Raw genomic sequence first — 27,473 nt, 5'->3', positions numbered from 1 at the left:
TTCCTTTTTTTTTTTTTTTTAATGTTTATTTTTGAGAGAGAGAGAGAGAGAGACACACACAGAGTGTGAGCAAGGGAGGGGCAGAGAGAGAGGGAGACACAGAATCCGAAGCAGGCTCCGGGCTCCGAGCTGTCAGCACAGAGCCCCACATGGGGCTCGAACCCACGAACCGCGAGATCATGACCTGAGCCAGAGTCAGACGCTTAACCAACTGAGCTACCCAGGCGCTCCTCTAATTGTCATTCTTAATGAACATTTCATTCAGAGAAGCTAAGTCTTGTTTGGAAGTCAAGAATAATGATTGGAGTTATCTTTTGAAAGAAGCTTAAAAGTGGACCAAATGATAATGTCTTGATAAAGGAAGGTTTAGTGGAAAGAACAACAGGTTGGGCGACAGGAGATGTCCGTTTATGTCCTGGATCTAGCAGCACCTCAGTGCCCTCACTGCATCTCTCTGGCGATGTTATTCCAGCAGTAGAGGAAGTGTTAGATGACCTCTGTATCCCTGCCAGGTAGAAATTGTTTCCGTCTAATCTGTTCTAAGATTCTCGATTATAGCTGTTAGTTTTATGAAACTGGCTGGCTGACTACCTTTTACATGAATGAATTCGGTTGATTTTTCTGAGTTAGATCCTTATAATGAAGTTGGTTATTTGAAGTTAAAAAGATGGTTTCTTAGTCTTTACGAGTAAGATACTGAAATTTGAAGATTTTAGTATGTATTTTACCTCAAGTACTATCGAAAATATATATTGGGTTAAACTGGAAACCCAGGGAGTTGGTCACTTGATTCAAGAACCAGTCCAGCGGGGAAGACAGACCTATAAACAACAATTACAGGACAAGTGCTGCTCCAGGCGTATTTGTAAAATGCTTCGCCACAGCTTTACTAGCTAGTGAAGTCAAGGGTCACGTTGAAAAGGTGTAAGTAAAACGAAGGAAGTAAGGCTTTAAGCAAAGACTTGAGAGATGAAGTAGTGTTTCTTGGGGAGAGGGCCCTCCAATCAGAAGGAATGACATTGCCTGGCATAATCAAGGGAAGATGAGTTAGTTCTGTGCAGCCAGAGTGATGGGGAATGAAACTGTGGACACGGGGAAGGGGCAGAGCATCTCCAGATCAAGAGTTTTTCTTACAGGAGATGGATAAGCAGGGAAGAGACTGCAGATTTATTCCTGTGTTGTCCTGTACTTCCATCACAATAAAACTGCTCACACTGTATTTTAATTCCTTGTTTTCTTGCTCTTATCCTGCACTAGACTATCTGCTTCATTAGGTCATGGGCCTTATTTTTTTGTTTGCTGTTATTTCCATAGTGCTTAGCCAAAAGTTAGATCCTCAATAAATGTATTTTTGGGTTGAAGATTTTAGAGGATTGCTCTGGCAGAGGAGTGGAAGAAAGTTGAAGGGAAGTAATGCCAAAGTATTGGGAGAATAGTTAGAGCGGTGGTTTTCACACTTTAACGTAACCTTTTTAGAAATATGATGGAACTTTTTTTTAATAAAAGTAACTTTTTTAAAGCACAAACTGTTGTGCAGTGGCCCGATTAAAAAAAAAAAAAAAGACACAAGTAGAGAATCTGGGAGTAGGGCCAGACCCTCCCTGTCCTCGGATGTACTTTCTTTGTAATAAGAATTTTGTAAAAGTATCTTTTTTTTAAATCTCCTTTATTTTTTTTTTTATTTTTTTTTCAACGTTTATTTATTTTTGGGACAGAGAGAGACAGAGCATGAACAGGGGAGGGGCAGAGAGAGAGGGAGACACAGAATCGGAAACAGGCTCCAGGCTCTGAGCCATCAGCCCAGAGCCTGACGCGGGGCTCGAACTCATGGACCGCGAGATCGTGACCTGGCTGAAGTCAGACGCTTAACCGACTGCACCACCCAGGCGCCCCTAAATCTCCTTTAAAAACTTATTTATTTTGAGAGCGAGCACAAGCAGGGGCCAGGGGGCGGGGAGGGGGGCGCGGGGAGAGAATCCCAAGCAGGCTCCGTGCTGTCAACGCAGAGCCCAGCCGGGTTTGATCTCATGAGTCGGACGCTTAACCACCTGAGCCACCCAGCTGCCCCTAAAAGTATCTTTTTTTTATTGAAAGTTTGTCATCTTAACCTCTTGAGTGTCTCAGCATGTCACTTACAGTTTTTTAGAGGCTAGATGCTACTGTAGCTCACCTCCCTGAATTTATAGGTAACAAGGTTATTTGTACAATGTATTTTCAAAGAAGGTTGCTGCCAGTGATACACTAATGTGTGTTCCTCCCTCCTAAACCATCGTGTAGGCTCCTGGTCCCGTTGTGCATCGCCCAGTGGATGCCGATGGCCTAATAACTCACACTAGTACCTCACCTCAGCAGATACCAGAACAACCAAATTTTGCAGATTTCAGCCAGTTTGAAGTATTTGCTGCGTCAAATGTAAATGAAGAACAAGAGGATGAAGCCGAGAAACATGCAGAGGTCTTACCGGTGAGTTTTCAAGGGCTTTAGCTGATTTTCTACTGGGAAACGCTTCCCACATTATATTCATAAGTAGGTCTGTAAACAGAGGAACCTTTAAAAAGTAGATACTAGAATGGACATGAGTGAATAAAATGTCTTCTGCTGCTGCTCTAGAGGATTTCTGTTCCCTAGGTCTGTGCTTCTTAATTTCTTTAATTGGTCTTAGACACCTGCTGGTTGCAATATAATGCTTAATAAGAATGAGAATCTGCGTGGAAGTTAGTTGTCGTGTGAAAAGATACAAACACGACCGTCTGGTCATGGCTGAAACACTGCTCAGGGGCTTGCTTCTTAATGCTGAGTGTCTGATGTGTGATTTGGTGAAGATTTCCGTGTAATAAGTGGCTGTGGTTACCATAGCTACACTCCATTTGTGTGACAGTAAGTCACTTCAGTTAGACAGCAGCGTTCCAGGAGATTCTGTTTAGTTCTAGCGGCAAGAACTTCTCTAGGGATTCCCAACCTCACTAAACATAAATGTGAAGTTGGAGAGACTTATTAAAGCTTCTTACAGATCCGATCCATGGGAAATTTTCTACTAGCCGCTTCTTCAAGCCTGTAACTTTCTGCCTAGCCCTGGGGCCTCTAGGTGTGTGGGCTGTGCCTCCAGGAAGGCAGGGCGAGCCTGAGGGGAAGTCCAGGTGTGCCCAGGGCATTGCGTACTCGGCTCTCTGGGATGGAGGCATCCGCTCCCCCAACCGCAAGAATTTTCCAGACTGTGCCGGGCTGCATTCTCAGCCCTCCCCTTCTCCCTCAGAGACCTGTCACCTTCCCTGCTCCCTGCCTTTCTGTAGGACAGAATAGTCATTGTACGGGGTTTTCTCAAATTCCTTATTATCAGACTGAACATTTTCTTAATATTTTACTCTCTGATTTGTTAACATATGTATTTATGCATAATTTTATACTGATTACATATAGTTAGGAATGATAATATATTCATCTCTAGGTTGAAAAAGCTTCTGATCCTGCAAGTTCTCTTCGAGTTGCCAAAACAGATAGTAAAATTGAAGAGAAGACAGCTGCTAGTGCTCCTGCCAATGTGGTAGGCGACAAGTCTTGTATAATATTGGTTATTTTGTACATATAAAATGTGATATGACGTCATTTTTACTTTGTAAGATTTTAAAACTGACAGAAATCTTAGAAATAAAGTTAACTGTAGAGCAACCTAACCCACCCACTGCCAGAACTGTAATATACTGAGTCGGTCTCAGAACAAGGTCTGCCCGTTTAAAAATTCTAGGAGATAATAGTCTGTCGTCCAGTATAGACCATAGGTTCTCAGAACTCATGTTACTACATTGTTCACATGCATAAAATAGAGCTTCCTTATTGGTCACATTCAGTTTGTTTTATTGCAGTCTTAAATGTCATAGGGAAAAATGGTCAACGCTTGAAGAATGTTATGCTCTGGGCTCTTCTTGACTGTTTTGGGGATTATTTTTTCCCCAGCACATTTCATGAAAATTTCGACACACATGGTAAAGTTGAGAGAATTTTACGTTATATACATCAAAAAACCCACACTTGACCGTACCATTACCAGTTTCCTGTACTTGCATTGTCATGTATCTCTCTGTCCTTTATCTACATCAGGTTTTCGTATCTGTTTTTTGCATTTCAAAGTAAATTACAGATACTGGCATATTTTTCTGTTCAGAGAAGTGTCTTGGTAATTTTTTTTTTCTGTTCTCATCCAGATATTCCCAGTAGTTATTACAGCACATGCCTCTGAAAGTGCTTAAATTGTGCTTTCTGGACACCTTAGTTTGTACCGTATTTCTGTGATTTTTTTAATAGTGTGTTTTTGTCAGCTCACGGGAACACATAGCACTTAACCAAAGATATGGCAGTTGATTCTCATTTTTATCTATGAACAGATCAAATCAGGTTATGGTAAATGCCAAAATACCATATTTGAATCTCAGTTTCCAACAAAATGTCCACTTGTATTCAAGAGTTACAAATTACTGGGGCTCCTGGTGGGCTCAGTCGGTTAAGCGTCCGACTTCGGGGCAGGTCATGATCTCACGGTTTATGGGTTCGAGCCCCACAGCGGGCTCTGTGCTGACAGCTCGGAGCCTGGATCCTGCCTCAGATTCTGTGTCTCCCTCTCTCTCTGCCCTCCCCGCTCATGCTGTCACACGCATGTGCGCATTCTCTCTCTCTCTCCCCCCCCAAAATAAACATTTAAAAAGTTACAATTATTGTGCATTTTAGTTATGAGTTTTAAAGTATTGCCTAGCTTTCTACTTCTTTATAAATTGCTTTATTATTGATATATTTTAGTATTTTTGAGTAGGAAATCCTAGGATAATGGATACATATTTCTGGAGGCTCCCTTTTATACTTATTAAACAGGTATATATATTGAGCATGTTTCTTGTTAACATTTAAACTGTGAATATTATAGTTTTGAGTCAGATTTGGGACTCAAGGAACTCCTGTTGCCCTTTTTAAAAGAGTATCTTGTTAGGTACATTCACAACTGTGATGTCAACAGCCTCTCCTATTGAAATGTAACTTAGCTGTGGTTACATCTGTATAAATTGTTTTAAAATGGGACAGATGACTTTTAATTTTTGGAGAATAAGCAGTTTAAAGAAAGCAAATGATGTTGGTGAAGTGCTAATTAACCGTGAATGTCTTCAGGACGTGCTCCTTGTTGACAGAATTCTTCTCCTCCAGAGCAAAGGCACAACACCCCTTGCGCCACCACCTAAACCTGTTCGCAGAAGATTAAAATCGGAAGATGAGTTAAGGCCAGAAGTTGATGAACATACACAAAAGACCGGTGTCCTAGCTGCTGTTCTTGCATCACAGCCTTCTATTCCTAGGTAATCAGAGTAGTTCTGAAACAAATGTAATTACTAGTAACAAAAAGCACAGCAATTAAATTATCAGACTAGCTCTTCAGTTGAGCAGAGGTTCTCAGCTTCTCCTCTTTAAGCATTTTCTCTTTTATGAGCAGGTGTAATATGCTTTCCGCTTTTCCTCTTTCTATTATTAAGTTCAATTCCATTTTAAAACCCAAACGCAAACTCTTGAGCAGATTTTTAAAAAATTGATAGTGTAGAATAACACTAATATTTTAACTACGGTTGTCTTAGATCCAGCTGACTCAGGGGCTTGTGCGCCAAATTCATCCCATGGCCTGTTTTTGTAAGTCCCAGAACTAAGGCTTTCACATTTGTGTAAAAAAGAGAAGAGCCAAGAGAAAGGAAACAAAACAAAACAAAACAAGAATATGCTGCAGAAACCATATGACCCACAAATTTAAAATATTTACTGTGTGGTTGTATACAGAAGAGGGTTACTGATGAGTTCTACAGAAGAAGAACAATTAAAACAATAATAATTAAGCTTTGATACTTTTGGCTGACCACTGAAACCAAGCAAGTGAGGTTGAACTATGCCATTAAGGCAAAAGATGCTCTTCTACTTTCTGGATTTAGTGATAGGTCAGGGAAGAATGAGAGAATTTAAAGGTAAGAAACGAAAGTCATGTTTTCTTACCCTCTTTATCTTCTCAGGTCTGTTGGGAAAGATAAGAAAGCAATTCAGGCATCAATTAGACGCAATAAGGAAACCAACACAGTTTTGGCCAGATTGAACAGTGAATTGCAGCAACAGTTAAAGGTATTCTGAATCTCTACTGGGGAACTTCCATGGACTCAAAACATCTTAGAGTTAATAGGAACTTAGAAGTGATCCAGCAATTCATAGGCTATATGGAACTTCCCAGGTAGCAAGAGAAACAAACGAGTTATCGAAAATGTTCTTTACGCCTTTGAACCTTTTCATATTAGAAGGAATTTTGCATATTCAATTCTGGTCTGATTGCCATACCCTACATATATATGGCATCACTATTTCTGTAATATTCCTGAACTTTCATAATGAAACCCTAGAGAGGAAATGTCATGACCTCAGGTACCTCCAAGATTATAGACATGGTTCTCTATGCTCTTACTGAATTCTAAGATGATTTGAGTATTGTTAGTTTATCCTTTTATCAAAGACAACTCAGAATCTATTAAAGGGACTCAAACAGGTCTAAAGAAGAAGGAGGATGCGGACAATTTAGATCATGTCACATGTGGAAGAGAAAAGACTAGCCTTCAGTAGAAATGCTGCTTATGGCCAGCGTGTACTCCTGTCAACTGTACTTGAGAGGAATGGGTTTGTTTTTCTTACTACTGTGATTTCTTTGAATCCCTCCAAATAAAAATCAGCCAGAAAGAATCATTTATGGTTTACCAACATTATTAAATATTCATGTCTTGTAAACCAGTGGCTCTCAAATCTTAACATGTACACAGTTAATCAGGGGTCATGTTAAAATGCAAATTCTGGTTCATATTAGGTATGGCATGGGCCTTGAGAATTCTGCATTTCTCATAAGCTTCCAGATGATGACTGTTGCTCTCAGTTCGCGTAGCAAGGTTATAAACCACAAAGATGAGAAAAGAGTCTGTGGAAGTATAAATTGAATTATGAAATTTGTAAAATAAATGCAGAGTTAGTTCGTTCCCAAAACATTCTGTTTATATCCCTCATCTAGCATTTATCACACTATCTGGAATTACTGTCCATGGCACATTTGTCTCTCTAGCCTACTAAAATGAACTCACTGAGTGAGAGTAAAGCATATTTTCTGTTCAGGGCGACCGTAATACATTGTCCAAATCAAAATACTTTTCAGAGAAAAGAGAGAGGGATGTGTTAATGTGTAGGCCAGGACATCAGAAATAAACTGGGGCTCCCCTAGATAAACTCACAACCGTATTGTCTCCATCCCCAAAACCTAGCGCATGTTAGGCATTTGATAAATACCTGTGAATGAATGGTATTTTTGTACAACTCTTTGATCAAAGAAGAGATTTGTAGTCTATGGTTATGAATTTGGTCTGTTGTAAAGGAAGAATGTAAAACTGAGAACAAGCTTGCTTACCATACCTTGACGATGGAAATCTTATCAGCACATGTTTTTCTGAAGAACTAAGGAAGCCTATAGAAACATCTATATAGAAGCTATGTTAAAAATCACTTTTCTCACTATATCTGAGAACAGAAAAAGGAAGTAGGATATGAAATAGGAAGAGGTAGCTCTGGTTAAAACACGATACTATCAGGGTGATCGAGAAAAAGAAAAAACAAAGCAGGTGAGTTAGAATTTCCTGGCTGTCTGAAAAGACGGCTCAGAATCAACAGTGATTAGAAATTCTGATTGCAAAATAGATTTATTCTTTGTGAAACTGAAACTCAGATGAGTTTCAGGAGTTTTTATGACCAGGTATCACCAGGAGAAAGAATCTGTTTAATTGATTCATCAGCTGTTACTGCAGGGGGTAGGTTTTATGCAAAATGCATGCATGAATAGCCATCATTTGCAAATTTTGGCTTTTCTAATAATTAAAAAAACATTTTATTACCCTGATTTATTTTGTAAGAAAAAGATTTCAGTTAAGATCGTATCTTAATTTGGGGCGCCTGGGTGGCGCAGTCGGTTAAGCGTCCGACTTCAGCCAGGTCACGATCTCACGGTCCGGGAGTTCGAGCCCCGTGTCAGGCTCTGGGCTGATGGCTCAGAGCCTGGAGCCTGTTTCCGATTCTGTGTCTCCCTCTCTCTCTGCCCCTCCCCCGTTCATGCTCTGTCTCTCTCTGTCCCAAAAAAAATAAATAAACGTTGAAAAAAAAAATTTTTTAAAAAAAAGATCGTATCTTAATTTTGTGTACGTTTAAAGAAACTACTTTTCTCAAGTGAGGTATCCTTTTAAAATATGAATGACTATCCCTTCATCACAAGTTTAAATGGTTTTCTTGATGCTTAGTTGTTGTATATGTGCCTTCATTTTTGTGTACTTTGAAATATAACTTAGCTTTGCATCTTTTCTCAGGATGTTCTTGAGGAGAGAATTTCTCTGGAAGTTCAACTGGAACAACTTCGACCGTTCTCTCACCTATAAGCCAATTGCCGTTAACTGTGAACATACCCATTTTTAAGCAGTTCTGGGTCCAAGCCAATTTGGAGACCCAGACAGTCAGCTCACTGCTTAATTCAACATTGAATTTTATGATTCTGTTTTGCCCTATATGTTCACCTGTATTTAAGTATCTTTTATTTTTTAATTTCAACAATAAAAGGGTCAGGATGACTTTTTCTGGAGGTTATATTGTTTTTGTTGGCACAGCCCACTCTTCTTTACTCCGTAGCATCAGGAACTCGGAACATGGGTCCAGTGCACTTATGTGGCCAGAACCTCACACTGATTTGATTTACAGAACGGCCTTCCTGTTTATATCTCAAGCACAGACTGAAATATTTGCAAAAGGGGAGACAAAATTAAATGAATTGTCAAGTTGTCTTTTAGGTTTACATAAAGCACCTATGGGTTTTTTTGTAAAAATCTTTAAAATGAGTTTCCTACTGAATTTTTTTATTCGAAAGAACTATATTGCATGAGGCACTCTTTAACCCTAATCAGCAGTCTTCAGGAGTCACGTGGCACTTTCAGGTTCTTCCATGTTCACTTGGGGGTCAGAATTTATCATTTCTCTTGTGAAAATTTGAGCCATTTTACCAGTAACTTAAAATTTTCGTGTGTGAGGTTTTGACTCAGCAGTCATGTAAACTTACAAGATAGCTATGAAGCCAGGCCTTTCTTATTTGTCTCCTAGAAGGGAAGGGAAGGGAAAGTGTTGAAACCACCAACAACATAAGTACCGTCCACTTGCAAACATCACCATTTTTTGCATGAGTTATGCACTTGACTCTCAGTTAGAAGCTTATGCTTATCAGTCACTACAGGGATTATTTTCAGGTAATAATGTTTTAAAACTTCTGAGGGCATTAATTATCACAGAATAAATGGAAATTTCTTGAGATTTCCAGTTTTACCTTCAGCTATCCTGTCCTTCATTCTTTCGCCATAGAGACAGGTTTTTTCCTATTAACGGAGCTTCTGAGGTGTGCCCTATTAAGAATGATATACTGTCTTAGAATTTGTTTTACATTATATGATAAATACATTTTGATCACATTTGTAAATTTGCATTCACTGCTGACCAACAACAGATGTTCCCTTTAATGGTTTATTCTGTCTGTCGGATCAAGATGTTAAGCTGCATGGATATATCATGACAGAATCAAAGTGTGATTTTACACTAATAAAACAGCACAATATTTAACTTCTGTATATTTTTCAAGAATTAGAAGGAATCTGTGTGTTTATTAAAGATGTTTAATATAGCCCAGTTCACAATCCTAGACTGTACTACTAGATTTTATTATTATCTTAAAGGAGAATATGAAACAGGAAAGTAACAACTGAAAGCTTCCAATATTAATATCTACTTTAAGTGAAAAATATTATTACTGCATACATCAGCAAAAGTTTCCAGGTAGCTAACAGGTTATAGCTTCAGTTTGTTAAATAATTGAATGAAGGCCTTTTAAAGACACAGAAAACTACTCAACACCTATTTTGCTGTTTCTCTTAAAACAGAATTGTCTTACTTCCTTTATTTTTGTTTCTTAAAAGTTTTTTTTTTTTTCCCACCAACCTTCTAATTTAACAATGTCTAATTTAACTTTTTAAAACTTACTTGGTAGGTCTAAAATTTTAATTTTGAAGCCAAAGAAAGAAAGAAAGAAAATTTTGAAGTTTGCAACCAAAAAACACTTAAGAGTCACAGAAAACTTTTTAGTGCTTTGTAGTGGTTTGTTTTTAATGCTCTCTGGAGGACTACATTCATATTAAGGATATAGACGACAAGTTTTTAAGTTATTTATATTACTTATACACATTTCTAAATCAATTATATCATGAAAATTTATAAAGATATGATAAGTCACCAACAAAATATTTCTCTAAACTGATCATTTAAAAAACGCTTTTTATTCCAATTTTGTTTTTCATTAGATCACAAAATAAAACTTTCAAATTAAAATAATATTGTCTATGAAAATAACTACCAAAAGAAGTGCTTCAAAATTTTGGACTCAAATTGTTACTGTACATTTCACATAGTTGAACATGGATGATAAAGCTTAAAAGTTAGGAGGGACTAAAGTCCCTAGGGATCATCCTAGTTCATTCTCCTATCATCCGTGACAAATCGTCATTCTGCTTCCTGCTGGATCTTCTGGAATAGAAAATACATTGTGTTTGCCAGGGAGAATTAACACCCAGAATGTTTTCTCACTTGTCCAAACTGCTTTTGATGGCATGTTGGAGTGCTGACAACCATAGGAATTTGTCGTCCCCAGCCTCTGTAGCACAAATCCATTCACGTTTTGGACCTTGAACAATAAATGCATTCCTGATATCTGTAAAAATATTTGAGGTATACTAATTAATGTTGGCAGGTCACAATCAAAATGTTTTAACATTCAAGAATTGACCAAGTCACTTTGAGAATTTTTTGAAAACTAAAAAGGGATTCCAACAAATACAAATCCAGTTTAGAATATAAGTTCCTAAAAATACTGAATAATTTAGATATCTAAGATAGCTTTTGTCTTTGTAATTGTTCAATTGTAATTAGCAGTTAGTTTTAAAGACTAAATGGTAGATGATATAATGTTCCTTAATTTTTTTGTCTCGGCCACTCCAGAAGAACTGGAATCAGTACGGTCTGCACTAAGAGCTGGTGCAGGTAGAGATGTGAGACGTAGGCCTGCACCACGCCGTTATGAAGGCCGGTGTCAGAATTAAGCCAGTTACGTACTTGAGTGCCAACCGCCTAGCAGGTTATAGAATGATGTTTTGACACAGGGAAGAGCTTACTTAGGGGAGGTGAAAGCAGACATCCTACCCTCCTTAACCATTCCCGGTGATTATAGACAGCTTAACTCAGGTTATCTGAGTTTGTCTTTTGGGTGGAAACATTTATTTTCACCTTTGGTGTTCATCTTTTTTCAGGCTCAGATTTAAAATGGGGCTAACACTAATGGGAAGCATCCCTTTTAATTGAGTTCCTTCTCTAAGATCTTGGTTCCAGCTTTATCCTTACGTCCTGCCTTGACATGCAGTGAAAAATATTGGCCAGATTGTCTGGCCTAATAGAAATTGAGGAAAGAGAAAGATCCTTTTAAGCTTGGGAAGTAGAGTGCAGGATAATAACTAAAAATAGGCACAGTAGTGTTTTTAAGTAGGATTTCTTTTTGTAACAGACGATAGTTCTATTGAGGTTATTAATGAATGAAATGTTTGTTACTAAACATCCTTTGCAAATCTGTTAATTACAGAAGAACTTTCAACTTGAATATGAATTTAAGGAATAAAAGGTGCACAGATCTGTAATAATCACTTAGTCCTAGTGGGATGGGAATGTAGATAGAAATCTAAAATAGTAGCAAGTATACGCAGTGTAGAGTCCTAGTAAAATGGAAAAGTGATGGATAATAATCTAAAATTGTAGCATTTACAAGAAGTGGCGAGTAGTGGTCATAAGGGCTCCAGCTCTCCTGTCAATTGCTTCAAAGAACTCAAGATGATGTTCGTTCATGCCTCCCTTTGTGCTTTTTGAAATTGTTTTCCTAATATGTAGGGTGCACATCTGAAAATGCAAGCATTTCTTTCTTCTGCTATTTCTAATAGATGAAAGTTTACATTAATGAAACCTAAAAAACATTTGGATAATTATCAGCAAACTTGCAAATTAAAATCCCAGTCCTATTCCCACTTTTATATTTTCATAGTTAATGAGCATTATATAATACAGTTTTCTGAAGGTACTTAACTCTTGGAAGAAAAAGAATACATACATTTGGAATCTGGAATATCCTCTACAAGTAACCTATGAAGAGCCACTGACGCAATGAACTGGTAGGTTGATTTTGAAGTCCTTTCAAACGGAGTATGAGATGTGCCCCGACTCGAAACGAGTAGTGCATCATTGAAGAGAAAAAGACTGAGATCACGGGTGTGTTCATAGGTCCTGTGTTAAAAGTGAAGGAGGATTACGTATACATACATACATGCTTTGTTACACAATTCATCATCTTTGCATTGATAAGCCAATTGTCAAGGCTTTTGCCCACTGCAGACCTTTGGAATGGCTGGCTGAAGTTCTGTGTAGTCCCTTCTGTCTCTCAGATGTGAATAGTCCCTCCTGTCTCTCAGACCAGGGCTGTGGGTGGGCCTCAAGGTGCCTTGATGGAATGGTCTGAACTTACTCATTGGCCAAGTGGTCGATCAGTGTGGGGCAAATGGACGTTGAACTTTTCCTCCTTTATGACACGAATCGTGGGAAAGCTGTGTTTTCAAACTTCGGTCAAGTTTGGTATTTTAATGTTTGAAGTATTTGGGTAATCGGGAAAGTAAGTTTTTGTTTGGTTTCTTCTTTAAGGGTAACAACAGTTTGGGGTAGAGAAAAACACAAGAACCAGTGTGGCACAAGGTGTCTTAAGCACAAAGCAGGGACAAATGCATTGAACTCCTAGGTAGGAAATTCGAATTTCTCTAATTTTGATTGGAGGGAAATCAATAGATGCTACACTTCATCGGTATGAAAGGTTAAGCAGCTCTTCATTTTCACTGAGATTGCTGCGATGGTTTATCAACAGGCAATACGTGACGTCCACCCCCGTCTCTGACCCCCTTTGCTGTTGTGTTGCTGGAGCCGGGTCTCTGTGTCTGGTAGGTGCCAGTGTGCTCTAGTAGGACTTCTCAGCAGAGAATCAAGCAACGGGTTGGGGAAGAGCCAGGGGAGCCACGCCTCCCCCCAAACACAGTGTCCCCGGCGTCCCCCTCCCCACACACCAGGAGTGGCTAAGTGAAGCCGGCTCAGGGTTTTACGGAAGGATAACCAAAAACCTTTCTTCTCTTAGAGCCATCGAGCAATCCTCAGTTACTCCAAGAAAGGGAGCCACTTTACAGGCTTGATGTTCACAGGAAGTCTCTTCGTTTTTTATCTCAACCATCTTTGTTTAATTTTTAAATTGTCTCTGAACATCCACATCAAGTTTTACATAAATGCTAAGGTGACATCAGTCCATACCCTTGGTTTTTTTAAGTGTACTTTTTTGGTCACTTTTTCTTTTTGCTTGGCTCCCTCCTCCCTACATTCAATTCATCCAAGTTACCAAGCTAGTACCTGGCTTTCTTCATTTTCTTCCCCGCTCAGGTAATCACACGCATATGCACGAATATACACATCTATTTATAGATAGGTTGCCATTATTTTACAAAAATGGAAATATTAGTCACACTTTTTTCCTGCTTTTGTCCACAATGGAAATCACTTCAAGTTAACTGGTATGGCTTTAATTTATCCTTTTTAATGGCCAACTAATACTTTATGGTGTGGGTAGCCCTTTTGATGCACATTGGTTTTGTTTACAGGCCTGGGTCTTTTTCCTCCCTTCCCTTTCTCTCTCCTTCCTTTCACTAGTTCTTTGTTGTCACTATGAGCGGTGTTCCAATAAACCGATCTTTACATGTAAACAAATCCCTTACATGCTGTTATTTCTATCAGGTTTTAGGGGGTTCGATTGATTGGTCACAGGGTTTATGTATTTTTATCGAAAACTTCCAGATTGCTGTCCCTAAAAGCTGCTATAATTACCATTTAGAATCCATTTTATACAATGGTTCTGGCTTGTACATAGTACAAACTTTTTTTTTTAACATTTTATTTTTGAGAGAGGGTGGGGGAGGGGCAGATGGGGGGTGGGGACAGAGGATCCAAAGCAGGCTCTGCGCTGACAGCAGCAAGCTCCATACGGAGCTCAAACCCGTGAACCGTGAGATAGGACTTGAGCCGAAGTTGGACGCTCAACTAACTGAGCCACCCAGGCACACCTCGTGGTACAAACTTTAATGTCCATCGAAATTACCTGGAGAATTGTGTTAAAATGCAAATTTTAGTGCCGTAGAGCTACAGTAGCCTGCGAATTTCTACATTTCTAAAATCTAATAGGTTTTCAGCTCATCTAATAGATGATGCTGATGTGCAGACCACATTTTGAACAGTGAAGCATTTAAATGATTTATTGGTTACAACCACGTCAAGCTAGGCAAAGGACTGGTTCCGGGAGTTAGACATTTTTTAAGGAGTACTATGCTTCAGATTCAGCTTTTTGGAGAGTATTAGGAAATACAGGTTGTGTTAGATGTGTGGGTAAACAGAAGAACTGTGATCACCCAACCGTAAGCCAGCTTTTTCTTTTTCACACATTCCCTTCCCATTTCTATGTGATTATGATTTAGGCTGGAAGGAGCTGGGGTGCTTGCAAGAAACAATATTCTAGGTCAAGTTGATAGGGTATTCTGACAATAGGGGTGAGGGAGAGAGGAAGCAGGAAAGGCAGGAGATAACGTTTATACAGATAAAGTCTGTATGTAATGGTCTACATGTGGTGAATGACCACTTTAAGTAGGTAAAGAACACCCATATTCTTGCCCTTTTTTGGCATTCATTTTACCATATTACTGATAACAGTTATTTTTCCTATCGTAACCAGTTTAGAAAAATGTTCAAAGCTATAATAAAATTTTTCTGTTTTATCTCAATTATCAGAGAACATGCATACAAGTTTGATTTAAAGAAGTGGCTTTGAAAGGAGTGTCTGCTTTGGTAAATGATCACTTTTTACCTTTGGAAGGGGTAATATTGAAAGTGGAGGTAAATGAAAGAATTCCAGTTTTGTGACCCACTTGGAGCAGGTGAGTGGTTAGGTGGCCCAGGGAAGGGAAGGAGCGGGCACATTAACTCGTAGTTGAGGCCACTTGCAATCAGAGGACATGAACAGGGAAACAGGCTTGAAAACGCACAAAGAGGCTTCTGTTATTTCAATCTGATTTATAAGAATTTTGTTTAAAATACAGTAAAACCTTGGATTGTGAGTGACGTTCTGCGAATGTTCTGCAAGACGAGCAAACATTTCTAATAAGTTTTAACTTGGTAAATAATGTCTACGTGACGCCGAACGTCACACAATCACAACTGAGCCCAGGGTTCTTGAAATTTGCTTTGATATAAGTGCTTTGGATTACAAGCATGTTTCTGGAATGAATTATACTCGCAAACCAAACTTTTACTCTCTCTATATACCTGAGTTCTATCTAGAAAGAAGGTTTTCAAAGCCATTTACTAAATTAAGCCCCTCAAGATCAACAGTTTTCATCCACAGACAAGAAACACCAGAACTTTTTTTTTTAAACGTAACAATTCCTCTACATATATAAAAGTAAATAATTTCATCTTTCATATTGACATAATAGCGGCTAAAGTGGAAACTATGGATCCCAGTAGGGTTTCAGAAAGCCACTTCTGCTCATACTGAAAAGAACCAACCCTAAGGGGTAGGGTTTTTCCTCTAAACTTGGATAGAATTTCTTTTCTTACTCAGAAGTAGGTCAAATGACTCAGCAAAAATGTAACAGCTCTGTTCTAGTTTAAATTCCTAACATCATCCTAGAAGTGTTTTGTTGTTGTTTATTATATTAGACGGCCAAAACTACCAACTACCCAACTACTATAAATACATAAAACCTTCAAAGGAATTTTCAGAATACAACCTCGGGCACGAACAGACAACTGAGCCATCGGATCTGTGAGCTGACCTGAGCCAAAACTGTAGCTCCCATACATCCACACTCTGACTTGAGGGTTGTGTGGCTTTTTGAGTTTCCAGAATAAGAATCAGTTCAGAGTCCCATATCCCTGGGAAGTCCCCAAAACACAGTGGCCCTGGTAAATGACTGTAGGTCTTTTGGGGTAAGGCTAAAAAGGAAAGTTTACAATCTATATTGGCAGTGTAATTGGGTTTTTCCAAGTCCCAAGAGGACTTGGTCTGAGAAGTGGATGGCTCCATTTGGTGATTCAAGGCCATGCCACTATTCACCAGTCCTAGAAGGCTCCACCTTTGGGCACCTTTGCATCAAGGTAGGAAAGAGGGAAGGAAAGAAAAAAAAAAAAAAAAAGTCTATTTAAAAACCAGCAGGCTTAAAGTCACATAAATGAAAATTGGCGTTTCTGGAAAAAACTTTATTATAAAATTTCCAAATTCCATAATGTATTATAAAAGCTTAACATATCCCAAAACTCTGTGGGCGATATCCACAGAGGTACAAATAATAACCCCAAATTTCCTAACTCGAAAATGACTCTATGATTTCATCTCTACCCCCTGAGGAAATTTTTTCACTTACGGTGCAAATATTTACTTATTTTTTGTGTGTCACAGCTCTTGTTTATTCATTGTTTCATACCTGCTGCTCAGGTGGTGAGTTTATTATGAGGAAGGTTAATTCATCTTTCCACCTGCTGGTCTAATCAGTAGGAGCACTGAGACCTGGTTTTGAGTTTCAGACCAGCACTTATTCTGCAGCCTCAAACAAGTTAAATCCAGATTCCCACCCGTAACATGGTTCCAGTCCTACTTGCTTCACCAAGTGATTGTAATGAGTATATCAAATGAGAAAATTTAAAGTATACGATAAATTGTAGGGGTGTCTGCCTGGCTCAGAGGAGTGTGCGACTCTTGATCTTGGGGCCATTAGTTCAAGCCCTGTGTTGAGTGTAGAGATAGATTGATGGCAGATAGATAGATAGCATTAATAAAATATAGTAAATTATAAAAGCTTATACTCATGTGAGTCAGTATAAATATTAGCAGTTTCCTCTGATTAGAAATCCCTGATGGAAGTCATAGGAATGGGATTTCTTGGGTTTCATGTGACTTTCCAAAATGATAGTAAAGTTTCAGGCTAAATATTCTGTAATATCTTCTGGAATATGAAACTATCTTGTATTTAATTTCAGCTGTTGATGTAAAATTATATGTACATTTGTTGCTTGGCAAATCACTGAGATAGTGCCTATTTAAATATACATGTACCTCATAATTAGAGTATAAAATAATTTGGTATCCTCTCATTATCCTCAAAATGTACTCTCTGTTGTCCAAATACTGAAGACAAGCCTAAATTCTAAACAATGAGACATCTGGTTTCTGATTGGACATGTCAAAAAGCTTGGAAGTCCTAACTTCACCCTCACAACAAAAAAGAAGCTAAAAACCTCAGAATCAGCCACTCTTCCATCAAAGAATTGAGGTCATAAGGTAAACCAGCCACCCAAAAGCTGGGGAGACACACTGATAAGGGAATCACCACTTACTGGAAGCAGAAACTCCCTGAGGGAGCAGCATCAGGAAAGAATATTTAAAAGATAATTGACTAACTGCTAGAGACAGAGTGAACTAGTTTAAGAGATTAGGAACTCCTGGAAGCCTAGCCTTAGGGGAACATTCTGTCCCCACTTGCATGAATTTGAAAGTTGCAGGAATTTTACTTCCAGGAGCCCCACCAGGTTCTCACTGTAAAATCGAGAGAAAAATCTTTTCATTCTTCCAGATGGGGAAGGGAAAAGTAACTTTTTTGAAACATGCCCAAAGAGTTCTCTTCTTAACAAAGGACTGCCTTCAAGGGAAACTATTTTTATCAGAATCGAACCAACATGGGGGAGGGAAACTTGTACCTCCAGCTCCTTCTCAGTTTCCTGTGTCAGTAGAGGGGCACCAAAACAAAACAAAACAGAAAACAAGACTGGGAAGCACTTCTGAAGGTCCTAGCCTAGGGGCACAGCTCACTAAAAAAAACGAAGACCTCATCAGAAGACTATAGAACTCTTCCCCTCCCCTCCCCTCCCCTCCCTTCCCCTCCCCTCCCCTCCCCTCCCCTCCCCTCCCCTCCGCTTCCCTCTCCTCCCCTTCCTTCCATTTGACTACCACATCCATAGGACTCCTTATAACGACAGGGATTATAGCTAAAAAGAACTAGAAGGTTCAGACCTTATTTAAGAGATCTCTAGGGAAACTCAGTGACAAAAGGGGAGACAAAAACAAGAACACCAGAATTAACTGTAGCTTCTGACACCACAGCTACAACAAACAGTAAGCACAGGCTAACCTCTAGCCAGATAAACATAACACCTCACACCAAAGACCTATTTACCTCATTTCCTTTCACCCAATATATCTAGCTTTCAACAAAAAATTACAAATCTTGCTAAGAGGAGAGAAAACAGTTTGATAAAGCAAGTTTTAGAACCAGACTCACATGGCAGGGATGATGTTGGAATTATTAGACAGAAATTTTAAATATTTATGACAAAGTAAGGACTCTAATGAAAAAAGAGTGGACAACATGCAACAAAAGAACAGATGGGTAATGTGAACAAAAAAATGGAAACCCCCCAAAATAAAATTGCAGAAATTGAAAACACTGAAATGGAAATGAATAATGCCTTTGATGGGCTCATTAGCAGATGGGACATAGCTGAGGAAAGAATCAATGAGCCTGAAGGTACATCAATAGAAACTTACCAAACTTAGAAGCAAAGAGAAAAAAGACTGAAAAAGGAATAGACTCTCCAAGAAATGTGGGACAATTACAAAAGATGTACATATATCTAATGGGAAAAGATGATGGAGAATAAAGAGAAAGGAACAGAAGAAGTGTATGAAGTGATGATGGCTGTGAATTTTACAAAATTATTGACAGACACCAAGCCACAGATCCAGGAAGCTTATAGAATACCACGCAGGGTAAATACCAAAAAAATCTACACAGGCATATTACATTCAAACTCCAGAAAATCAAAGACAAAGAAAAAATCTTGAAAGAACCCAGAGGACAAAAACAAAACAAAAAAACCACCTTACCAAAGAGGAACAACGATGACATTGGATGTCTCTTCAGAAACCATGCAAGAAGAGAGTACAGTGGAATAAGCATTTAAAGAAAAAAACAAAAAAAACCCCAGCAACCCAGAATTCTGTAGCCAGCAAAATTATCCTTCAAAAGTGAAAGTTTATCAGACAAACAAAAACTGAGGAAATTTATTGCCAGTAGACCTTCCTAGCAAGATACGTTAAAAGAAGGTCTTTAGAGAAAAGGTAAATTATGTAGGTCAGAAACTCAGACTCACATAAAGACCGAGTGTTACCTTCATGAGTACATGAAGGTAAAATAAATTCTAATAATAAAAAACTGGAATAATCCCTAGCATGTCTCCCACTACACCAATATGTTCAAAATTGCTGGTTTGCTAGCTAGTTTCCTTCCATCACTGCAGCTTACTTCTAACGTTACCAAACAAAATCAACAAAACGAAACAAAAACACTGTGACCATGACAAAAGTGACGCAATTGTGTAATTTGATTTTCATTTAGAATCATTCCAGGTAGGAATAGAGGTGAGAGGATTGGGTTTCTTCCAACCACCACCTCCCCACCCCCCCACCCCCACCCCCACCCCCACCCCCACACACACTGACCTATGCCTCTGGGAAACATTCACCGAAATATTCATTGAAATGACAGGCAAATCCATTTTTACTTCTTTTGTTGAAATCGGACAAATTAAGGGAGTTGATGTCTCTCCAGTTTGGTTGCTGTTTGTTGATTTCTCCTCTTTGTCATTAATACTAAGAACATAGTTGTGCAAATAATTTTCCAAAGCAGGGATCAGTAAATTATAACCCCACTTGTTTTATAAATACAGTTTTATTGTCACACAGCCACACTGGTTCATTTATGTGCTGTATTGTCTATGAAGACTGTACGATTTATGTATTGGATCATTATGTTGCTGCTTCTGTGCTGCAACGGTGAAGTTACTAGTTGCCACGGGATATTTACTATCTGACCCTTTACTGAAAAAGTTTGCCCATCCTTGTTCTTTTTTTTTCCTCAAGTCTTTATTTAGTTTGAGAGAAAGAGGGAGAGTGGGGGGGAGGGGCAGAGAGAGAGGAGGAGAAAGAGAAGCTCAAGCAGGCAGGCTCTGCACTGCTAGCCTGGAACCCATTGTAGGACTCAAACCCATGAACCGCGAGATCGTGACCTGAGCCAAAATCAAGAGTCGGGAGCTTAACGGACTGAGCCACCCAGAGGCCCCCCCATCCTTGTTCTAAAGGAGGAAAGGGGGTGCTAGCTTATGGAAATTAGCACCCTCCCATCTTCTGTTCTTACACTACTGTGAGGTGCAGAACAGATACAGTGGGCCCTCAATACAATGGTGGTTCCTTGGTGAGACCTTTTTAATACTAACCTCAATAACTATCTGAGGATAATTAACTGGCCTTCTCTTTCTTATAGTTGAGCAAATCACTCGTGTGATACCCACCACTTGGATCTCCTTTCAGCAGGGAAGTGACCAACCTTCAGAATTCCTGCTTCTATGCAGTTTGTGGTTCTGGCAGAGACCATGTATTTTCTCCCATTCTATCCAGTAGCTGCCTGGAATGTGAGTAAGTGAGTAAAGCACCTTACATCATCTCAGAGGAATGTGTGTGTAAATTTTCAGTACAGCACAAAGATTTGTTGTAAACTTATGTCAGACATTGTACTCAATCCCAGATACAAGATGAGCAAGTCACAGTCACAGCCTTAGGATAGTTCAATGCTTACCTTAAAGAGAAACTTACTGCCTCATCACAGCAGTGAAGCTGGGCTACATCTTGGACCCTAATCAGATATCTGTTTTCCTCTGATAGAGTCTGTGAAATAAAAAACAAAATTAGACACATTCATAAATTTGTAGAAAATAGAAGTCCCACTACTGCAGAACCATTTGATATCCTGCACACTGTTGAGTAGAACTCAGTGTAATTATGAAAAAGTGAGTGTTTTTACTATTAACAAAACAGGCTTTCGTTAGACCACAGAATTGACCATGAAAACTATATTTTGAGGGTGTTATCTAATTTTCAATTTTTAATTTTTTTAATTAATTTATTTTTTCAAGTCTTAAATAATCTCTGCCCCCAACATGGGGCTGGAACTCACGACCCCGAGATCAAGAGTCATATGTTCTTCGGACTGAGGCACCCAGGTGCCCCGTTGTCTAATTTTTAAAGCTACTGAAATTACTGTTTTATTTATAAATTCTTTAAATGCTGTCCTAGTATTAAAAGAAGAAGGAGGAGGAAGAGGAGGGTTGGAAGCAGGAAAGAAGGGATCTATCAAGAAAGGGTAATGAATGGATTGTTACGAATTAAGAAATTAGGCCCTTGTACTGATCTAGCTATGGAGATGATCACTTGTTATGAACAGCGATCCAGAGATAAAGTTCAGACTCTGTGAGTGCCAAGATTTGGGACTTTTTGTAATCCAGTCAACTTCACTCTCCCTACCAAAATGTCCAGATCTAAATTCTAACAAAACAGCTCCATCTTGTTTCCCTACTTTGGCCTAAACAAGTAAATAAATAAATAAATAAATAAATAAATAACATTTCCAATCAATTGATACTTTAATTCAACACAATTCATATGGTGAACTCCTACTAGAAGACAAGTAAATCATAGCTCATACCTGATGGAGCTCCCAGTCTTATGAATTAAGGGTTACAAAAAAGTGTGAGAGAGATGTTCAAGGTGCTGCGGAAAACCCAGGAAGGGGGAACTCACAGCTGGAGATGCTGGGGAAACTTCACAAGGAAGATGATGATTGAACTTGATTTTTTTTTTAAGTTTATTTTTGAGAGACAGAGTGAGTGGGGGAGGAGCAAAGAGAGGAGAGAGAGAATCCCAAGCAGGCTCTGCACTGTCAGCACGGAGCCTGAGGAGGGGCTTGAACTCACAAACCACAAGATCGTGACCTTAGCCAAAACCAAGAGTCTGATGCTTAACTGACTGAGCCACCCAGGTACCCCTGAACCGGATTTTTTTTTTTTTAACGTTTATTTATTTTTGAGAGAGAGACAGAGTGTGAGTGGGGGAGGAGCAGAGAGACAGGGAGACACAGAATTCGAAGCAGGCTTCAGGCTCTGAGCTGTTAGCATAGCCCGATGCAGGGCTTGAACTCACAAACCGCGAGATCACGACCTGAGCGGAAGTCGGACACTTACCGACTGAGTCACCCAGGCGCCCCTGAACTGGACTTTTAAAGGATAAAGAGTTTATCCAGTGGAGTGGGAAAGGAAGGCAATTTCAGAGAAGGCAAAGCATGAGCAAAGCACAAATGTGTGAGGAAAGATTAACATTATTGAAGAACTATGAGATTTCTTTGATCATAAAGTGGTAGGCAAGGCAGTAAGAGAGAAGGTAGAGTGGGACCAGATGATATTCTATATAGGCAGCAGCTAACAGATGACTCCTGAGATTTTTTAGATATCCTCAGTGTGCAGAATCCTGCACCAGGCTGTATGTGCAGGGAGATATGACATCAGAAAAGACATGGCCCCTTTCCCCAAAGGAGGTCATGTTACAGAAGTGACAATCAGAGAGCTAAGACTGAAGACAAACTATGGGATGGGGTCAAGTTCACTCGTGCCTCTTCTCATATGCACCCTTACAGCTAGCAAGGAAGTGAAATGTGAGAGCTCGCCAGCACATCGCACACAGCAGGCCCTCAACAGACATTAGCTGAATGGAAAAATGCATGTCTGCTTTGCCGATGACCGGACATTACATTCCTGAGCATGAGATGTAATGAGCACATCCTAATACGTACCGGGCATCCCCTGACGATTCTCTGTACATCTGACAGCTGATCTCTCATACCGATGTTTTGCTTCATCTAGTAAACAAAGTGATTTTAGGCCAACTAAAATTATGAAAGTTTTATACAGAAAAACTAGATTTAAAATATTTTATGTCACTTGATAGAGGGCTCAGTATGTTCATAACCCTTAATAAGAATCTCAGTTTCGTGCCCCCAATTATTTATTTATTTTTATTTTTATTTGAGAGAGAGAGAGAGAGAGAGAGGGAGAGAATGCAAGCAGGGTAGAGGGGCAAAGGGAGACAGAAAGAGGACCTTAAGCAGGCTCCACGCTCAGCGCGGCACCTGACATGGGGCTCAATCCCGTGACCCTGGGATCGTGACCTGAGCTGAAATCAACAGTGGGCCACTCAACTGACTGAGTCAGCCAGGCGCCCTATCGTATCCCCAGTGTTTTAAAACAAAGACACAGGTTTAAAACAAAGACACAGCACTGTATTCAGAAAGTATCTTCAGGGCATAATATGTTATCAGGTTACATTCAGCCTGGCTGCCCATGCAGTACGCCCATCACAACAGTATTTTCAGAACGATAGAACTGTCTTCCACGATGCCAAATTCTTTCAGAGAATGATTATGATTTAAAATTTTTTTTTAACATTTATTTATTTTTGAGAGAGCACAAGTGGGGGAGGGGCAGAGAGAGAAGGAGACACAGAATCGGAAGCAGGCTCCAGGCTCCCAGCTGTCCGCCCAGAGCCCGAAGTGGGACTTGGACTCATGAACTGTGAGATCACGACCTGAGCCGAAGTCAGATGCTTAACCAACAGAGACACCCAGGCACCCCCGAGAATGATTATGATTGCGATACTTACTGAGTCAGAAAATTTAATTAACACGGTAAGAAGTACCTTCAGAAACAAAGAATTTTGCTTTTTTTTCCTCTTAGTTATCTAGAAAAATCAATCTAAATATCCGAGTCTTCAAACTTCCATACTAATAAAAGTTCTATTGCGCTTACGCAGATGTCTGAAAACATTGTGTCTCATGTTGCTTGGCTTAGAATAGATGCCCTTAGTGCTCCAAATCCCTGAACCCGATGATTTCACATGAAAGGGATAAAAGACTTTGAAGTAAAGAACACCACGACAGGATAAGCTATTTCAGGATCTTTGAGTCAGTACCGCAAAGCATTGTAACATTTTTCAAGGACACCAACTCTTACCAGCAACCAACCTGATCTATATAACGTTTATAGTTTTTGACTTGGTCAATCGCAGCGGTCAAGTCCCCACGGTCAACATGTTCTGCAGGAGTATGAAGCCTCAGAGCGTACAGAAGATTAATATATTCTTCAAATCTTCTGGATGGGTGTAAGAGCAGCTCCGGGAGGCTGTAGGAGGCATAGAAAATGGAACGCTGGTCACTTTTGGAAGGTCAAAGTGTGCCCTGTGCTTAGGGCACCCCCACTGTGCTTTCCCTCAGAACTCACCTCAGCATTTTGGTAGCAACGGTCTTATCATGCCTCTTCAGGAAAGCTCGGAATGCTGGTATCGTTTCTCTGCACTAAAGGTATTCAGTGAACTGAGTCAGTATAGACAAAATGGCTTTGCAGCCAGGTAGGCCTGGATTAAAATTAAAGATTTAATTTAATTCTACCTAATTCTATGTGACCCTATCAAGTTATTTCACTTCTCTGAGCCTCCATTTTCCTGTGGATACTGTACCTAACTCTCGTGGTGAGGAGAGGAAGAATCCTCTCCATAAAGTGCTTGTCAGGCAGTAAGTGTTATCCCCACAGTAAGAAACTATTCACCTATAATACTGTTGTTGAGGGGCGCCTGGGTGGCGCAGTCGGTTAAGCGTCCGACTTCAGCCAGGTCACGATCTCGCGGTCCGGGAGTTCGAGCCCCGCGTCGGGCTCTGGGCTGATGGCTCAGAGCCTGGAGCCTGTTTCCGATTCTGTGTCTCCCTCTCTCTCTGCCCCTCCCCCGTTCATGCTCTGTCTCTCTCTGTCCCAAAAATAAATAAATGTTGAAAAAAAAAATTAAAAAAAAAAAATACTGTTGTTGACTATGTTTTCCACAGGAGCATTAGAAAGAGGCTCCACTGTGCCAAATATGTTTTAAAATGCATTCGTTCATCTTAGTAGAGCCCTCCGGAAGTTACCTCATTTTTCTCAGCACACACGTGCCTGAAAGACACCAGTAATGCTAATTTCCAGAAGGCAAATATTCACTGTTGTAATGTTAACAGCTAACGTTCACTGAGTACTTGCTTATATGCACACCCCATGCTAGTGACAATATGTGACACTCTGCTCCCATTTCTGTCCTATGGTTGGTCCTATGAAATCGCCTTATTCACGCAACTTTCCCATCATTCACTTGTCTAGCAGTGTTTGAACTCCCTAAGTGGGGCAAGAAGAATGCTACAAAGGGAGACGTCTGAGGTCAGGGATCATCCAGAGGCCTCCCAGCCCCCAAGCCTTCCCCTCGGCCTCAGTGCAGATGGGCGGACCCAGCCGGAGTGGACGCAGCCGACACTGGCAGAAGTCAAGGTTCCGTCTTCTGCTGCGCTTTTCACACAAATTGAAGAGGGCGGAAAGAAAGATCTCCCGGCCGTCAGAAGAGACCCCAACAAGAGCAGTGAGTGACGCAGAACGAGCTGAATGTTCCTGCCCAGACTACATATGGCATCGGTCGCAGTGGGAAGAATTGTGTATAATGAACTCTCCAAGGGATGGAAGGCAAAGAAATTCCTTATTCCACAATGAGATTTTTCAAATTGAGTGTCCCTATTCCGAGCAACATGGGTTATCGATTCCTTTTCTCCATAAGAGAGTTGAGCTTGTCAAGGCCACGCAGGACCACATGTGTTGGCAGAGTAGAATCAGGGCTCTCAGTTTTGTTTCTACCTAATTGTTCGACGGTTTTCTGTAAGCGAACCACAGGGTATCTGGGACAGATGAAAGCTTGGAAACGTGTATGATTAATTCAGCCCAACAATCAGTTCCTGGGGCCTTATGTATCAAGCACTATGCTAGTCCCTAGTGATACGAAATTAAATAAGTCAGAGTCGCCATCCCCAAAGAGTTCACAGCAAACTGGAAGCTAAGAGTAGGGAGGAAGTCTTCCCTATTAATCCTAGTCCTTTGGATCGCACACAAAACTTCCTCTCGAGCTCAGAAGGTCTCATACGTGCCTGGGTGGTAACTCAATCATTACCTTCTCCATAGTTTTCAGAACAACCGGGTAATTGTTGAAGAAATTGGTATATATGTTCAACTGGCTTCCAAACTTTAGGAATATTTCCCCCACGCCGTGGGCCGGGCCCCATTCCTGCAGTCTGTCTCTCAGGTGGTCTAGAAACTGCCTGCCATAGGAGAGAAGCATGCCCGTGAAAGAGTGGCCAGGGATAACCTGGAAACTTAAAGACCAGGTTAGTTGTCATCAGCGCAGGCTGGCAGGGCTTTGGTCCAGTCGTTTTGCCTCGACACAGAGCAGGGCAGGTCTGCTAGGAAAGGGGGAGGAACTGGGGTGTGAGGACGTAGGTTGCCTCTGGAGAAGCCTCATCTCTCCTTCTCATTTCCTTGAGCCAGAAGCCCCGGCCGGCCTCCGGAGGCCTGCCCCGGACAGCACCCCTCCCACATGGCCAGCCAGGAGGGCGGCAAAGGTTTCTTAAAGTCTTCAGAGGAGAGTGACTGACTGGCTTCAAATGCCAACCCCCCCCCCCCCCCCCGCCACCCTTTTCCCTGAGACCCTAAGGTTGTCCTTCATTCCACCCTTGACGGGACTTGAAACCAGGGCGAGGCTTGTTCAACCTGTTCCTTTTGCAGGAGCTGGGGGGAGGGGGGGGGGCATGGAGTGTGAGGCACTTCTGAGTCACCCAGAGAGGTGACTCTGCCTCTGGCAGAGAGGCACCAGCTCACTCTGTCTTTACCGCTGGTGCACGTGGTCACGTTTCTTTGTCAACTGGGGCGTACGTGAAACAACCTGCTGTCATTGAGCCGACCCCCCAGCCTTGGGTTCTTGAAGTACAGTATCCTAGTGACCTGACTCCATGAAATCCTTTGTTTTCGTTCCCTTTGCTCACCTGGGCACTGCTGATTAAGAACAGTGACAGGCACTCTCTCTCAAAAAATCAAAATAAAATCAATAAAAGGGGCACCTGGGTGGCTTAGCTGCCTAAGGGTGCAACTCTGGATTTTGGCTTCAAGTCATGATCCCCTAGTCATGAGATCAAGCCCCACAACTGGCTCTGCCCTGGGTGTGGAGCCTGCTTGGGATTCCCTCTCTCTCTCTCTCTCTCTCTCTCTGCCCCTACCCGCAACCTCCCCACCACCATCTCAAAAACAAAACAAAACAAAACAAAACAGAGAGTTCTTCCCATCACCTTCTGCATGAACAATATAGTGAATACAAAATCCCCAGGCACTCAGCTCCACTCCTTGAACCACAGCATCGAACTGAGGCAGGGATAAGCCCCCAGGAGTTCTCACTCTTGGTCGCA

The 27,473-nt window shown here is 40.5% G+C and overlaps 2 protein-coding genes across 19 annotated transcripts in view; one reads left to right on the top strand and one right to left on the bottom strand.

Annotated features, from left to right (window-relative positions):
* Nucleotides 1-8,657, top strand: part of REPS1 (RALBP1 associated Eps domain containing 1) — an 88,440-nt gene extending 79,783 nt beyond the window's left edge. For 7 of the 8 annotated variants that reach the window (XM_025925238.2, XM_086708011.1, XM_086708013.1 and 4 more), the window contains 5 exons: nucleotides 2,278-2,463; nucleotides 3,446-3,541; nucleotides 5,188-5,336; nucleotides 6,033-6,138; nucleotides 8,400-8,657. In XM_025925238.2, the coding sequence (XP_025781023.2) occupies nucleotides 2,278-2,463; nucleotides 3,446-3,541; nucleotides 5,188-5,336; nucleotides 6,033-6,138; nucleotides 8,400-8,468 (606 nt within the window). In that variant the 3' untranslated portion in view covers nucleotides 8,469-8,657. The remainder of the gene's footprint in view (nucleotides 1-2,277; nucleotides 2,464-3,445; nucleotides 3,542-5,187; nucleotides 5,337-6,032; nucleotides 6,139-8,399) is intronic. The other variant, XM_086708014.1, reaches the window with a different exon arrangement.
* A 1,724-nt stretch (nucleotides 8,658-10,381) lies between these two features.
* Nucleotides 10,382-27,473, bottom strand: part of ECT2L (epithelial cell transforming 2 like) — an 82,868-nt gene continuing 65,776 nt past the window's right edge. For 9 of the 11 annotated variants that reach the window (XM_086708001.1, XM_086708009.1, XM_086707999.1 and 6 more), the window contains 7 exons: nucleotides 26,189-26,336; nucleotides 24,454-24,527; nucleotides 24,198-24,354; nucleotides 22,971-23,036; nucleotides 20,925-21,013; nucleotides 12,272-12,444; nucleotides 10,382-10,831 (listed from right to left, as the gene is read on the bottom strand). In XM_086708001.1, coding sequence (XP_086564127.1) covers nucleotides 10,704-10,831; nucleotides 12,272-12,444; nucleotides 20,925-21,013; nucleotides 22,971-23,036; nucleotides 24,198-24,354; nucleotides 24,454-24,527; nucleotides 26,189-26,336 — 835 coding nt within the window. In that variant the 3' untranslated portion in view covers nucleotides 10,382-10,703. Of the gene's footprint in view, nucleotides 10,832-12,271; nucleotides 12,445-20,525; nucleotides 20,754-20,924; nucleotides 21,014-22,970; nucleotides 23,037-24,197; nucleotides 24,355-24,453; nucleotides 24,528-26,188; nucleotides 26,337-27,473 lie in introns of those variants that run through there. The other 2 variants (XM_086708002.1, XM_086708005.1) reach the window with 2 other exon arrangements.

Source organism: Puma concolor, chromosome B2, assembly GCF_028749965.1.
Source record: "Puma concolor isolate L17-30 chromosome B2, mPumCon1.1.hap2, whole genome shotgun sequence".
In the NCBI taxonomy this organism is placed as follows: Eukaryota; Metazoa; Chordata; class Mammalia; order Carnivora; family Felidae; genus Puma; species Puma concolor.
This window is presented reverse-complemented; position numbering and strand designations above follow the sequence as displayed.